The following is a 16140-nucleotide window of genomic DNA, read 5'->3' as shown; positions in this document are numbered from 1 at the left end:
ATGAGGTCTCTGGAATCTGTGTCCATCCCAGCACGACCTAAGGTTTCCCATTCACGAGGCTTTTTAATCCATCTCCACCACACTTTTGGCTCTGGGAATGCTCAGCTGCTTTCTCTGCACCACCCTACTTAAAACTGAAGCAACTTCCTTCCCACACACGATACACACTCCATCTCCTCTTATCCCTTTCACCCATTTATGTTTCTTTCCAGCATTCTCCTCTTTTACCATGCCAAACAAAATTAATTTACTCATTTATTTTGTTGCTTCTGTTATCCCTCCCCCTTACACACACACACACCCTAGACTGTAAACTCCAGGAGGGCAGGTGCTTTGGCTTTTTTGTTGACTCTGTCTCCCTAGTACTTAGAACAGTGCCTGGCATACATAGGTGCTCGTTCAATGTTTCAGTGTTTGGCCAATGAATTAGTAGTCATTTGGCTACATGAAGGGATTAGACTGCCGGCCTTAGGTCTCAGACTTCCCATATTAGTCACATCTGGGCAGGAAGGAGCTCAATCTGCCAGAGAAATAAAAGTCGGGGGATACGCCTTCATACTGCCCAGAAATCAGATTCATTAAACTACTGCTGCCAAAGGGAAGACTTGGCCATGAAATGTACACACCCATCTAGGCTCTCAAGTCTGCACAGATGATGAGAAACTGTTGCCACCCACACCACTATGACATGCTGCCCCACCATGACATGCTGCCCCACCCACCCTGTGTCAATAGCAGAGTCATGACTCCTCAGAATGTTCTGAGATTCTATTGGACAGTTCCAGTGGGGAAAGATTAGACTCTTCAGAAGCTAATTACCTAGGGCAGAATCAGGAAGACCATACACATCAGAAGGGAGGTGGAGGTGATGGAAGAAATGGAGATAAAGAGGAAACCAAGGGGGGGGGGAGAACAACCAAATTACCTACTTCTGTTTGGATTTTCTGAGCCCTATTTAATACTAAAAATCTCATTATTAGGAGATTTTTGCAGAGGCCAGGCTAGAGGGCAAAGATTACTTTTCAGAGCAGTTATATACCTACATTCGTGCTCATGGGCTCTTAAGGAAAGCAGATGGGCCAGCAATTAAGAAAAATGTATAACCTCTATTGATTCTTATTGCTGTGTATTTATTCCAAAGGGTTTTGTGTTGGTCAATCATCTCTGAATATACCTGCTAGCAGGACATATGTTGAAATTTCCAGCATTATCCCTGTATCCTCATTGTGTTCTTACTGAGGCATAGTCAGATCATAAGCAGAAAACTGAAAGACTGGATTTTGTCATGGCCAAAATGTGAAGATTTGAGGGAGGAAACCAGTTAATTTTGTTTCTATATTTGGGAGCTCTTGGCTAGTTACTTTGTATTTCATAAATGGACCCATTTCCCCAATTCATTAGCTACATTTCTGCTGATATTTTAGGGAATCTACAATGGAAGAACACAAGGAAGATCAGCTGGATTATGAGTAAGTAATCATGATTATGCAAAGACACATCCAAGGACCAAGGTATGGAGCAGGTCTGCTGTCGATGCCTCTCTTCATCTTTTAGTCTCCCTCTCTCTCCATGTGCTCTCTATCCATCCCCCACTGCAGTCCACCCCAAGCCCTCCATGCCCTTCTGAAGTGATAGCTATTGTAAGTGTCCCCATCCAAGCCAGCCCTTCCAAGATAGGACTTTCTTTTCCAAAATCATCCCTCATTCTTACTCAAAAGTCCCTCTGCCTCACTACCTTATTTATGGATAGTCATTTCAAAGGCAAATAAATTAATTAATTGACACACAAGAAAAAGAAACGTTTGTTGAAAGCTTCCCATGTGCCAGGTTCACTTTCTAGAATACTCTACCTTTCTTTTATTCAAATTTACTTCAAAAAAGATGTTTGCATTCCTGAAAGTGTGTGCCTAGATCTTATCTGTGTGTTCAGTGGAGTGACTTTCATGGTAGATTCTCAAGCTTTGTAGCAGGCACTGGAGGAGAAGTTTTGAGATGGGAGGAGGGAGGGAAAGACTGATGGAAATCTCTTATGGCTCTGCATAAAGCTGGTTCCAATCATAAGAAATGTGCCAGTTGCCCAGATAAAAGTGCTCAGTAAAAGTGTACTGCATGAGCACATTTTTGTGAACAATTTGTCTGAGAAACCAATACAAGAGGCTATTTAAGGAAGTAAGACTTGTGGAATCAGAGTGGAGGCGCACTATTATATTGAGCACTTTGGACAAGAAAGCCTGAGAAAAATGTCCTTGCTGACAGAATTGTTGAGAATTACTGAAACTAGTTGTAGCGCATGATTAAGAAATATAATTTCCTAAGAATGAAAATGGAAAGATGTGCTCCCAGAAGCAGCCAAGTTACTGAATTACACGTCTTCTAGATACCCCCTTTGGTCCAATGATTATTGATCTTAAGATAACGAACTGGTCCTTGTTCATTTTGGGGACTGAGTCTACAGGTCAGAGAAAGTGGAAATCTTAAGACTGGCCCAGTCAAAGAGGAACATTAACAGTTTGAATATGGACCTTGAAAGGGATATGCAAAGAATAGATGAAGCAAATCAGGAACTTCTTCTCAAAATCCATGAGAAAGAAGATGAGATTCAAAGGTGAGTGTTGGGGTTTCATGCAGGAAGTTCGCAATCCAAAGGACGGGGTGGAAGAGAAGAGACAAAACTGAATTTTTCTGTTTGTTCTAGAGACCTCGATCTTGTATAACAAATTTCCTTCTTCATTCTTTGGCATTTCTCTGTGGCTCCAACCCTGAAATAGAGCAAGTTTTCCAGAGATTCCTAGGTGCTATTTACCTGAGTTGAAAGAACACTGGGATGTGTGACTTGGGAATCAAAGCAATCTTTTCCTGCCTTTAAAGTGATTCTGATGCTAAGGATCCAGGAAAGAAGGGTTTCCAACTTGAGATTCATGTTTATTGTCACTGAAGCATCTTTGAAACTGAAATATGTGTTTTATCAGTTCAGAAGCTGCCATTTCCTCACAGGGTATGCTTGTGTCACCCAGGCTGGAAAGTGAGATCACTCAGAACAGAGACCTGGCAGAGGATGAGGAGTGGGAGAAGGAGAACTGCACCACGATGGAAAGGGAAAGAGCCTTGCAGGAGCTAGAGGAAGAAACAGCCAGGCTGGTAAGCAAGAAGCTGGGAAGCACCATATGATAGGTTTTATTCATCATCCTGTCTCTCATCAATGGTCAGATAGGCTAGTCTCCCCTTTTCACAGACAAAGGAGTAGTCAATTCAGAAGTCATGGCAGGATGTGTTCATCATGAAGGGGATGTGTGGAGGGCAGGGTTTCTTTGGTAATATTTAGTATTGGGAAGCCCTGCATGTGGGCATCTCCAGCCCTGGTAAGTGAGTGTGTATATTTTGAGATCAAACAATGGGTACTTTACCTGACATTATGCAGTAAGGTAGAGTTCCCGCAGCAAAATATGACCAGAGTGAAATGAAGAACAATCAGCTGAATAAAAACAGACAATGGTGTGCAGATGCACACTTACACCCTGCTTCTTTCTCTCAACAGGAAAGGAAGAATGAGACTCTGGTTCACAGTATAGCAGAACTTGAAAGAAAGGTGGGATGGGGCTCTTGTGTTCCCCAGTGCTCCCATAGCATCCCCAGTCATCAAAGACGCAAGGGAGGGAAAATGATCTTAGAGGATCCCACATGTGCTGGTGGTGGGCACCACTCCTGCTCCCTTCTCCTAAGGCTGAGCCTCATGACCTGTGGCCATGGATCTTCCCTGCAAGGGTCAGATGAAAGGAGTGGGTGGGTTCTTGTGTTCTGTGATCCTAGAGGTTCTTCATTCTATCACAAGTAAATGGATTCCAATAGATATTCTGTTGAATTGACTGGCTGGCAACTTTGTAGTGAGAGGTTAATTTTACTTTCAACAGACTTTTAAAAATACTTAATTTCTAAAGATTCCCTTTCCCTTGTCTGGGCATTTCCTCTACCTCAAGTCCTGCTCAGAATACAGTGAGCTTCCTATGATTACCCTACTTTCTGACCCATGCCTGCAGCCCTGAGTGACCCAGCGTGGATTAGGAGTTAAGAAAAGTACTCCTGCCTTGAGCAGACTCTAGCTTTGGTGGCCAAGACTAGTGAGAAGATGATGGAGGTAGAATAAAGATGTTTCTAAGGGTACCAATATCCACCAAGGGACCATCTCCAGGCAGCCTTTATCAAGGCCAAGTTACTGACCCCCACACACCAGACAATGTCTTTGTCTTCTTGTTTTTTTTTTTTTGTTTGTTTGATGTATTCTTTATTTGCAATGATTTTTTTTTATTTGAAACTGTAGCTTACAAGGAAATCGCAAAAGGCAACTAAGTGTGAACAAGGCAATCTAAAGGGAACTCCAGAAGATTCAAAGGTAAACAGAAGAGCAATTTTGAATGGGTTTTGGTTATGTGACCAGGAGACAAGCCTTCAAGTGGAAACAATTGTCAAAGTTGAAATAAATTCTTTGTAGTTTTACTCATGTCGGGCATAAGCCTGGGCCACTGAGTGCTGAATTTTCCTCTACTCTCAGTAAGAAATTTCACTCTGAAACCATATAGTTTGTTCCCTCTTCCATAAGGAAGAGCAGAACACAAATGCATATATAACTTTGGAGGCAGCTGAAATCCCTGATGTAAATCCTGGTCCCAGCACTTAGTATGGTATATGAAGTTGGGCAATGTAATCAGTCCCTCCCAGCCTCAGTTTGAAAATTGAAATTGTGTATAAAAAAAAACATTCTTTTCCTTTTTTGGAGAGCTGAAACCTTGAAGTCATATAATTTTAAAGTGACTGTTTAAAAGTCTGGCTGAGGCATATGCATAAACTCATAGAGGCAGAGCTAAGATCTGTAAATCTGCTGTGTGCTAGGCAATTTACACATCCTGTCATTGAATCCAATCTAGAAAAGAAATCATTAAATTGGTCATTCAAGTATTTAGTGAGTTCTACCTGCTAAGCAGTGTTTAGCATTTCTCTAATTGTGTTCCAGAACTAAGAACCTGGGCACTATTACAAGCCATCTGATCAAAGATGCAAGAAGAACTAGAGGCTTACTTTTTTCATTTATAGAGCAGATAAAATTCTACCTTGATACTTTCTGTAGAATTACATCTTTGTCCTTGCCTTATCTAATTTTCCTTTAGCTTCTTACACCCACACTGAAGTCCCTACTGTGTATACGAAGCCTCTGAAGAGATGGCCGCACTGAAAATAGAAATAGAAAATGAAAGAATAGAGAATTATTCCTCTGTCTTCTCTTGACCAAATTAGTATCAATGGCCACCAAAAAGGGGGGGGGGGTGAGTTTAAAACCACCAAGTAAGCTTGCTTGGCTGTGCTCATCCAGGAAACTTATCTGGAAAGAAAGAAATCTGGGGTCTGTGTGTACACATGGAAGAAACTGAAGCTATGAATAGAAAGCATTATGAAGCCTCTTGACTACACCCGCCATATAACTGTAGCAGTCAGGAGATTGATTTTCTTCCTTCTCCTGCCCAAAATAAGTTGACAGTAAGCCCGCCAGAATCTAGCTACAACATGTTAATGCTGACTATGTCAGGTGAGCTGAGCTGATAAACTATAAATATAGAGTTTCAGGCATTGTCAGAACGGTGACTATTATTTTCCTGGCAACAGCCAGCCCAGCCCTAAAGAGTTCTAGAGCATAATTAACCCTTTGGATCACTCCCTTTTGCCCACCTGTTCTATGGAATTATCAGGTGACATCTCTAATTCTATGAAATATATAGCATCTCCTTATCTTCTGTTCCTCTTGCATGCTGGTGATCAGTTCATCAGTTTAATGGGATGACTGCTACAACTGCAACCACGTTTAATAGCTCTTACACCATCACTTACTCTCATCACGTTACTCTGCTTTTATTTCCTTCATAGCACTTAGCATTATCATGTGGACTTATCTGTTATGTCCCCCAACTAGAATGTCAGCTCTGTGAGGCAGAGAGCCTGTCAATTCTGTTCACCACTGTATCCTCAGCACTCCCCCTATACTTTCCCTGTCACTCCAGCAGAGTGGCCGATATAGAACAGGCTTTCATCAAATATTCAAGGAAGGAAAAGAGGGAAGAACGAACACAGGGAGAGAGAAAGGAGTGAGCAATGAATCTATAAGGAAAAGGAAGAGTGAAGTTTTCAAGATGCATGTTTTCCTAAGAGAAATAGCTAAGAAAATGGGAAACTAAGAACTGAAGTTGAAAGGTGAAGATAGCACTGATGAATACTCAGTGGTCAAGAGTGTAGAAGAGCAAGTTCACCAGGCAGCTGCAAAGGACACTGGATGGTTTGACTCCTCTCCATCAAAAAGATATCTGAAATGGTGCCCAATGCGCTTCAATCGCCTGTGAGATAAAATCTGAGATCGCATTTCAGAATGAATCCTGTTTTTGCCTTGCTGAGTTACCAGCCTCCTTCCCTATCTATAGGTTAAGTTACAACATCTGGAAGCCTCCTGTGCAGACCAAGAGAAGGAGCTAGCCAAGGTAACCACAGTAACTTCAATACTACTTCTCCCAAAGGAAGGGAAACTCGATCCTTAGTCAGATGATCTAACGCATTCCTCAAATGACTGAGTTAGAATAAGGTTCCAGATCCAAAACCATATAGGGTCAGGAGGGTATGAAAAAAAGATGAATACAGTCTCCTACGTTACCTTCTCTTTAACATTTTTTATAGGATACATTCCATAATTTATATCTTCAACAAATTAGTATCGATTCTTCTCCCAATTGTCCCCAGATAATCCCCATGGAACTGTATCTTGTTTATCCTAAAAAAAAAAAAATAGTCAACTTTATATATATGTACAGCGAAAATAAATTTAGAACAATTAGAAAATCACATTCAGGGTCTGGGACACAGGAGAAACAAATAAACTCTTGTTCTTATAGCGATTCACTGAGAGAAATTTAAGACTAAATTTTGGCTCCCAGGTAATAGAAGACTATGCATTTGTGGCCCAGCTCTGTGAAGATCAGGCCCTCTGCATAAAGGTACAGCCCCTCAGTAAAGGGATAGCAAAGGGCTTGTTCAGGCACAGGGTGAAATGGAACTAGGCTTCTGAGAGAATACTACCTGGAACTATTTTAACTCTTCAAGGTATCGCTCCAAAGGGACTTTATGGTCTTTGACACTCAACCACCAATATAATTGTTACCTCCCTGTTCTCCTAGCCCCTGTGCCCTTAAACTAATAATGAGTCCTTTTCTTATTTATAATCCCAATTACCTGAGGGACCTGCTCAATGGTGAAATGTAGTGAGAGGTCTGTAGTGGTGGGGTGGGGTCAAGGAAGGAGACAAAGTGGCAGTGGGACTACCAAATATTCAAGTTAAAATGTAATAGTGCATTCTTATTGTGATTAGAAAAATCATAGGGCTTTAGTTAGTAACTATGCCTTCTTTTATTTCTCTTTGAAGAAGTACCAGGAAACTTTGAGGAAAATAGAAGAAGAACTAGAGACTCGGTTCCTTGAGAGAGAACTGTGAGCTTTGGCAAACAAAGGAACATCCTGGTTTTAGTGGTAACTCCATCTCAGCCTGGGTCACAGCAAAGATTTCTGACTAATTCCAATGTGGAATTGAGTGAGCCCCAACACCACATGTCTTTCCCCTCTGTAGTGATCAGGTCGACTCCCACCAAACCACACCAACTTAAAATGCAGGTCCTTCTCCCATCCTTCTTGAAAAACTGAAGAAACACATCTCTCTTTATAGCTGTATCATATTATCAGTTATTCAGGTTTATATTAAGGGCAGGAACATGTGCTTTAAAAAGGGTTAGTGGTCTGGCACCTTGATAAGTAGAGCATTCCTTTTATTTCATAGAAAAGGCCTTAAAACTAGTGCCATCATCACTTCCCCCAAATTTACAGCAACTCAACCATATGGGATAGGCATGGCACTAATCTCCAGACACACAGTAAGGCTATCATATTATGAAACTCAAACACCTTCAAGTCTCCCAAAATCCTCCCTGAGCCCCAGGTATGGCTTGACTGCTAAGCTTAAATTCTAGAACAAGGCTATTTAAGAGAAGTTTCTGTGCTATCTAATAAGTATCCACTTAACCATCTACTGAGTACTTGAAGAATGGCTAAGAGTGACTAAAAAAAATTTTATTTTAATTAATTTAAATGTAAATGGCTACAAGTAGCAACTGGATACACTAGTGGATAACATAGCATTAGACTATATAAAATTGTTTTAAAATGACCATCATGTAGTATGAATCTTTGAGTGTACTTTATCCAATCTCTATCTTGGTTCTTTTCCCCCTAGATCAAAAGTCTTGAGTATGAACTCTGCTAGCAAAGAGTGTAACAGCCAAAAGAACAAGGTAAATACCCACTCATTCTTCAGCTTCTTCAGTGTCATCACCTTTCATAGGTGCTTCCAAAAAAACTCTAAGCCACCAAACACCTGTCAATCTTTCCATGTGCATTTTCCAAGAATAGTACCAGATATAACTTCAAAGCATTTCAACCCTAAACAAACAAAGAAGATGTGAAGAAACAACTCTCTTCCCTCTTACAGCCATGCAAATGACATGTTCTCAGAGAAACCAGCCTAAGGTCAGAGAGAGTTTAGAATAGAAGCAAGAAGTAACATTAACTGAGGGTACACTCTAAGGAGAGAAGGCCAATACATGACACGAACACCACTCCTCTATCCCTCAATCACAGCATTCTTCCATGAGGATCCCAACATGAGCCTGAATCTCTCACAACACAGAGCACCAGGGCATCTATCACCATCTACTCAGAGTTAGCCTGTGAGTTAAAACATAGGAAGGAGCCACTTCTTTATGCTACAGCTTCAGTGTCTGTTTATATTTAACATCATGATGTCACCAGCACATATGCAAAGGTCTGAAGGAAATAAAATTGGATGAAGAGCTGTGGGCCTCTTGGCCTGCTTGGTGTCTTGTGGCAACAAGTACAAGGGCTAAAAAATAAACTTTATTGGGTTTTAATTGTAATTTATACTGGTTTTAGAGCCAAAGTTGACATTCATAAGAAATTTTATGTCGTTGAGATATTTAGTCTTTGTAATCTCAGAAAAGAGGAGTCATTTCTTCCTTAAAAGCAAATATCATTTGACTATTATCCTTGAGGTCCTCCAGACATTTAAATATATGTTAGAGCATGTCCACAGTGACCACGCTTCCCACTGACCTGAACAAGCTATTATGGTCCTAAGCTTGAGTAATCTACTCAGAAAACAAAACTGAAATTAACTGGAGCCTGCCTCTCCAGAACGAAACTTGGCATGCTCCCTGATGTGTCCCGCCATCTATACCCACTGACACATCAAAATATTCCTTCAGACCACCTATCAGAGAAACAACAGAGTTGTCTTCATCAAGATTACCAAGAGTCCCATGATGGTTCATGATCTATGATGTCTGAGCATTCTTTGCAGAGAGGCCACCTGAGCAACTGACCAGCTGGCATGCCACTTAATCTCATGCAAGCTATAGAATCAAATTTGTAACCCAGAAAGCTGCTTTCTAACTCCAATTCTGCAAGCCTCATTTCCACAATGTTAAAATGTAATCATAATTCCTTTTCCTTTTTAATCTCATGAGAAAGTTAAAAGGCAAATGAAATAACAGAAAATATTTTGGAAGAGAGATGTTACAGAAATCCAGGATATATCCTCATTTTTATATTCTTACAGAGAATTTACCTCTTAGAATATGTTTGTGTGGTTTTCATAGCCTGTGAACTTCTCTAAGGGTTACTGGCTAACTAGAAGGTAAGAGTATGGTAGAGAGAGACCAGAATGTGGACTCAGAGGACCTGGGTTCCAGGCCTGGTCCTGCCACTTACTGGCTGTATGACCTTGGGCAACATCCTTTACCTTTCTATGCCTTCATTTATTCTTATCAGTATATAAAAGGTAATATAATTATATGTATATGTACATATATGTCTTTGAAAATTTCATCTGCTTATTATATACATGAAAAAATTATAAAATACTATCTAAATATAATATTTAATTAATGGCTCACTGAGTAGTATTTGGCAGTGATAACAGCCTCCAGAAATTGTTTATTTATCAATGTACATTCTTCTTCTCCCAGGATAACTGTCTCCAAAAGAAGAAAACAGGGATCTGTAAAAGGTAAGTAAATATCTTTAAGTAAACTTTCCAGAAAACTGGGAATTCTACTTAGCCATCCTAGCAGACAGCAAAGTCTAAATGAGGAGAACATTGTATAAATACACACACACACACACACACAGTCAAGTCAACAAACTTGTGTCATCAGTGACTACACTTCTCAGTTCAATGTTATGACCTCCTTGTCCAAAGGCGATTACTAATCTCAACTTTTTTAGAAGTCAATGGCCTAGTAATAATTAGAAACAGGAAATCTTATCACGTAAAAGAGATGTGGCAAATCTCACACTTACTCCCTTTTCCCTTTAACAATTTCAACTAGTTTGATGTGTCCAGTTTCCCAGTAACATCAGTAGATCAGAAATGGGGGCATCTTTTTGTGGTTCATAAGCATGATGATTGGAAGGAGACATGCCTCCCTCAAACTCTGGTACAATGTCAGCACATTACCCCTGACATGAAAAAGTAAAATAAAAATAGGGAAAGGATTTCTAAATGCAAGTATACCACTGCCTAACAGCAGATAAAAGAGAGAGAAGAAAATCATGAAAAAGAGATAGCACCTAACAGTATCCAGCACACAATAATTGCTCAAAAATCTTGTTAAACCAAACAAGAACTCAACATTCAAACAACTGAGTGGATATTAGTCCTGAGGGAATCACTGTGATAGCAAAGTAGAATTGGTATTCATGAAGCCCCTGCATTTTCAAGAAAAGGTCAAATTATGTTCCATATAATATGTTTAAGAAGGCATAGAGAAACATGCATCTAAAGTGGTATGAAATATGATTTAGAAAGAGCCCCATCAAAATGGTTAACATAAAATTATTGGTGCTTAAAGGTCAGCTCCAATTGTCTGGAAAATTTGCTTAAAAGGGATACCCCTTCATACCAGATCAGTGAAGTATACATAGTTCAATATCCCTAAATACAATGTTCCCAGAATAACTAGCAAAATTTTCCCTAGAACTCCTAGGCCACCTTCATCTATAATCCAACACCAGTGCCCAGCATGGAACTGCCCACATGAACTCCTAGGAAAAGAATGGTCTGCCTTAAAGAGAGTTGGTATCCTGAATAAATGTAAGCCCAACAAGCCTAGCTCATCACATCAAACTACAAATGTCTTTCTTCTTGTTCTGATCCAAACATCCTTGGAGCACTGGTATACTGGGCACTGACAGGAAATAAGAAAGCTAGGTTATTCCTATGATTTTCCCTGGGAATGTTATCCCAGAGATGTCATCCCAGAACCTTCCATGAATACTGTATCCAGCTTCAGGGAGAGTGGTGGAAATAGGTTTTAAAAGGCTTTTGATTCTAATTTTGACCAAGATGCTGTCCTAGAATGGATTCTGGTACTTGTCACCAAGATTAACTCTACAAGGAAGCTAAAGGGGATGGGGATGTTTTTGACTGGTGAGTGGAGGTGGGTAGTGAGTTTGTCCTGGGGCAGAAGGCAGCCCAGCACAGCCAGATAAGGGTAATTCAGCAAAGGAAACAGTGGAGGTTTGCTCATGTAAATCATATTAAAACTGCAAGGGCAAAATAATTCATCAGCTAAAAAAGAATCAAAACTATCACAAGGAAATTCATAGAAATTTATTATGAAATATTAAAGGTAATACGAATGAAAGAAGAGAAATACCATGATCGAGGATAGGAAACCTTAAGGCCATAAATATATCCATGGTCTCCAGATGATTGCATCAATTCAATTCCAATCAAATGCCCCAAAAGAATTGAAAAAAAAATCAGAATCTGAGTAAAAGTGGACTGAATAAAATGAGACTAAAATATACTCTATATAGAAGAGTAAAGGGTCAAAAATAACCTGGACAATTTTAAAGGAGAGCAAGGCGTGAGGAACATGCCTTTTGAGATATCAAGATTTACTATGAAGCTATAGTAATTACGATAGTGTAGTATTATGACAGGAATAGAAAAATCATCCAATGGAATAGAACAAAGAACTTAGAAACAGTGTACATATAGAAACCTCATGCATGACAGTGATTATATGCTAGAGGGAAAAGGTAGAACTCACTGTTCAAAAAATATGGTGGGGAAAAAATGTTTATCCAGATGAGAAAAAAGTAAGATTGAATCACTACCATACAACAAAAAACAAGCCCAGATGTGTTAAGGAAAGAAAGAAAGGAAAGAAAGGAAAGGAAGGAAAGGAAGGAAAGGAAGGAAAGGAAGGAAGGAAGGAAGGAAGGAAGGAAGGGAGGGAGGGAGGGAGGGAAAGGAACTACAAAATTCAGCATTAGTTATCTATTGCTGCATAACAAATTACTCCAAAATTTAGTGGCTTCAAACAACAAATACTTATCACCCCACATTTTCTGCGGGTCAGAAATCTATGAACTACTTAGCTGGGTGTTTCTAGCTCAGGATCTGTTATGAGGTTGGAGTTAAGATGTTGGCTGAAATTACAGTCAGTAGCAGGCGTGGCTGAGGCTAGCAGACACATTTCCAAGGCAGCTTACGCAGATGGTTGTTGGCTGGAGATCTCAGTTGCTCATCACATGGACCTCTGCTGGGCTGCTTATGTGTCCTTGCAACATAACAGCTGGTTTGCTCCTGCAGGTAAGGAGGAAGCTGCAATGTTTTTAGTACATAGTCTAGGAAATCACACACTGTCACTTCCATGCAAGTCATCAAGTCTAGTCCAATGGAGGGGAATCTCTTGAACGCAGAAGTATCGAAGAATTTGTGAACATAATTTTAAACTACCATAAACTCTTAATAGAAAATAGGAGTATCTTTGAGGCCTTGGGGTAGGGAATGATTTCTTTTTTTAACAAGACATAAAAAGCATTGATTCTAACTAAAGAAAAGGTCAATAAACTCGACTCTATTAAAGATAACTTTTGTTCTTTAACACCTTAGAGCAAAAGAGAGTCACAAAGTAGAGGGAAGATATTTAAAGTACAAAGGAAAAGGATTGATATCAAGAATATATAAAGAATTCCTATAAATTAATAAGGAAAGCCCAAACAACCTAATAGACAAATGGGCAAGAGAAAATACGTAAGACCAATAAATCTATGAACAGATGTTTAGCATCATCATTCACAAGGGAAATGCAAGTCAAGAATATAGTGAGGTATTACTTTACACCCATTTGATTGGCAAAACTTTTAAAGTCTGATGATATCAAATGTTGGAGAGAATGTGGATCCACAGAAACATATACCCTGTTGTTAGAGTATAAACTGGTGTAACTACTTTGGAAAACAATTTTCCAAAACAAAAATTTTAAAAAAACAAGATAATTCCAGATAGTGATAAATGCTAAAAGAAAATTAAACATGGTGATGGGAGAGAGAGTAGCTGACAGGCCAGCCTATGAGAAGAGGCTGCTTTTGTAAAGGGAGTAGGGACATCTGAATGTCAATAAGGAGTCAGGCCTGCATTTATGTACGACTTTTATTCCAGATTTTCTAACCTCTAGTTAACAGTTTCTTGGCTTTCTCTTTTCAGGATTTTTCGATGTTTCTTTTTCACCACCCTGTTTTTCATCAGACTGCTGGGCTACTTGTTTTTCCATATAAGTTTTGTAAATCCAGATCTCTTTGTCAGTATACTGCCCAAGATACTGAACAGGAACATCTTGTGGAAGCTAAGATGCTTCCTCTTTCCATCTCTCACGCTTGAGACAGAGGACATATTACCCCACTGATCCCTAAGAAATACCCTTGAGCAAAAGAAGGCAAGTGGTATCTGAGTCTGTAGACTAAGAGACGGTGAAACTTCCGGAGGGAAGAGTTTTTCTTCAGTTTTTCCCTTGAGGTTTGCTTACTTGATTACCTTTCCTCCTCATGTTGCCTTTCCAAGATGGACCTTGCCCAGTAAAGAGCTCTGTCAATAGATTTCTGTGGCTATATGGATAAGCTAAATTCTACCAGATAGTTTAAAAAAAAAAAACTAGTCTATTTTTGGAATAACATCATAGATGCTAAGCAAAGTTAGAGTTGATCAATACTTATTCTAGTAAATCTTAAAAATCTAAGACACTGGATCTCTTCCATGCAGAAGACGGCTCACCACTTATATTAAAATTCTTTGGTTGAAGGTGACCTTAGCTTAAGCTAATTTATAAATTTATAGCACACACACACAAAAAGTATTGCCTCATGGAACTAGAAATCTGGGGCTTCAGGCATGGCTGGATCCAGAAGCCTCAAAGCAATAGCATCAAGGTTTCATCTCTCTCTCTCTTTTCTCTTTGTATGGGTATTCTCCTTTTAGTGAGAAGATACTGTGAACATCCTAAGCCTCATCCTACCAGATTAGCAACCTTAGCAGAATGAAACAGACTTTTATAATAGCTTCAGCAAGAAACTTCAGATAAATTGACTTAGCTGGGATCAATTGTCTACCCCATCCCACAATCATTGTGGCCAAAGGGACGGGAATATTCTGATTAGTCAAGTATGAATCCATGAATCATATGTCTAACCTCTTGTAAGGGACAAGGGAGGTAAGGGACCAAGAAAGAGATAAAGGGAGTCAGCCAACCTAAACTATATGGAATGTGTTTCCCACAGGAGAAGGGCACTTGGTTCCCAGGGAAAGGGAAAGGGATACTGGGCAGGCAAAAGCAGATGCTCACTTAATCACTAGTTTTATCCTCACACAAAAATATCCAACTTAAGCAATTCAACAAACTCTTAAAGTGACAGCTCACTTCGTATGTCTTACTACCAGTAAAAGCTGTAGCTTCTCAAGATCATAGATTGAGATAAACTACTGCAAAGAGCTCAATATAAATATGTAAAGAACCAGGTCTCTAGAGCTAAAGTAAGCAAGGTTTCTAAAGTAAATAACATGTGACATATAAACTGCTTCACAAACTTGGGGTCAGACTTCCTCTTTTCCCAAGTAATTGCTGAAGCACCCACAGGCTTCATTAACATGATATATTTAAACTCCCTCTTGAACTTTCCCACTCTTCTAAATCAGGGACCTTGACAACTCTGAAGTCCAAGAGCACAAAGGGGTCATTCTCACTTCCACACCAGAAGGGTATGAACTTTAACGCTTTGGTTCACTGTCATTGCTTCTTGAGGCCACACGATGTCACTGTTGAAAACTGGTCCTACACAGGTTGAATACATAATGAATTGTCCAGATTGAGACACATCTGATAATAGGAAAGGACACTTAATAACTATGTCAGGACAAGAGAAATCAAACAGGACTGTTTCAGCAAACCAGGACATCTGCTTATCTTATATGTAGTCTAAGATACTGTCTAATGATATATTTTGCTGAGGCAACTAGGTTCCATCCTTCAGTGTTAAGGATGCCCATGCTTAGGGCCCCAGTTCCAGAGCTAAGACTGCACCTCTCCTTCCTTTCATATACCCAGACGTATGTTCCAGCATTAGGTTCCTAAAGGATTAATTCCAGTTTCTGCCACCATCACCTTTGCCTCCACAGAAGGCCCTGCAGTCTGAGAAATCAGCCTACTCTCAGGAAACCCACCCCTCTGGAGGTGAAGAGGTTGGTCGGAAGACTCAAAACACGAGGGCCCAATGACACCCTCCAAGGAAGGCTTCGTGGTGCACACCTTCCCTTCCAGCACTTTCCCAGCTGTTCTGAAACTTCTGCCCCTTGAAAAGAGAAGCACTGGTTTACTGAAAGGCAGTGTTTGAGCTGCCATACCTGGGTTTTTTGAGCTGGTATCGACTTGCCTGTGTAGGTGGCATCTTTATACGTCTACATTTCAAAGTAATCACTGCTTACAATTAGAAGTTCATATTGCTAATGATTCAAGAACAGAAGGGAAAGGAAGAGAAAAGAATATTTGTTAAATCTCTAGTACTGTGTAGTATTGGGGATATAAAGATAAAGAAGACACACCGTCTGTCATTGGGAAGGCAGGAAGGAAATATATATATCACATATGTCTATGATGAGTCCTACAACAGAAAAATAAAGGAAAGTGATTCCCCATGCCTATA

At 39.9% G+C, this 16140-nt stretch overlaps 1 protein-coding gene and 1 non-coding gene across 2 annotated transcripts; both read left to right on the top strand.

Annotated features, from left to right (window-relative positions):
- Nucleotides 1-1434: 1434 nt before the first annotated feature.
- Nucleotides 1435-13857, top strand: TMCO5A (transmembrane and coiled-coil domains 5A). Its single transcript, XM_010989350.2, has 11 exons — nt 1435-1469; nt 2456-2605; nt 3015-3138; nt 3536-3586; nt 4316-4387; nt 6459-6515; nt 6966-7025; nt 7451-7515; nt 8312-8369; nt 10122-10162; nt 13655-13857. Exons 1-11 carry the CDS (start codon nt 1435-1437, stop codon nt 13851-13853), a joined length of 912 nt encoding a protein of 303 aa, XP_010987652.1. The 3' UTR covers nt 13854-13857.
- Nucleotides 10534-10620, top strand: LOC116153758 (small nucleolar RNA U13). Its single transcript, XR_004137640.1, has one exon. It is a non-coding gene; the product is annotated as a small nucleolar RNA U13 (small nucleolar RNA).
- Nucleotides 13858-16140: the final 2283 nt, after the last annotated feature.

This window comes from Camelus dromedarius, chromosome 5 (genome assembly GCF_036321535.1).
Source record: "Camelus dromedarius isolate mCamDro1 chromosome 5, mCamDro1.pat, whole genome shotgun sequence".
NCBI lineage: Eukaryota > Metazoa > Chordata > Mammalia > Artiodactyla > Camelidae > Camelus > Camelus dromedarius.
Note: the sequence above shows the minus strand (reverse complement) of the source record. Positions and strands in the feature narration are given on the sequence as shown.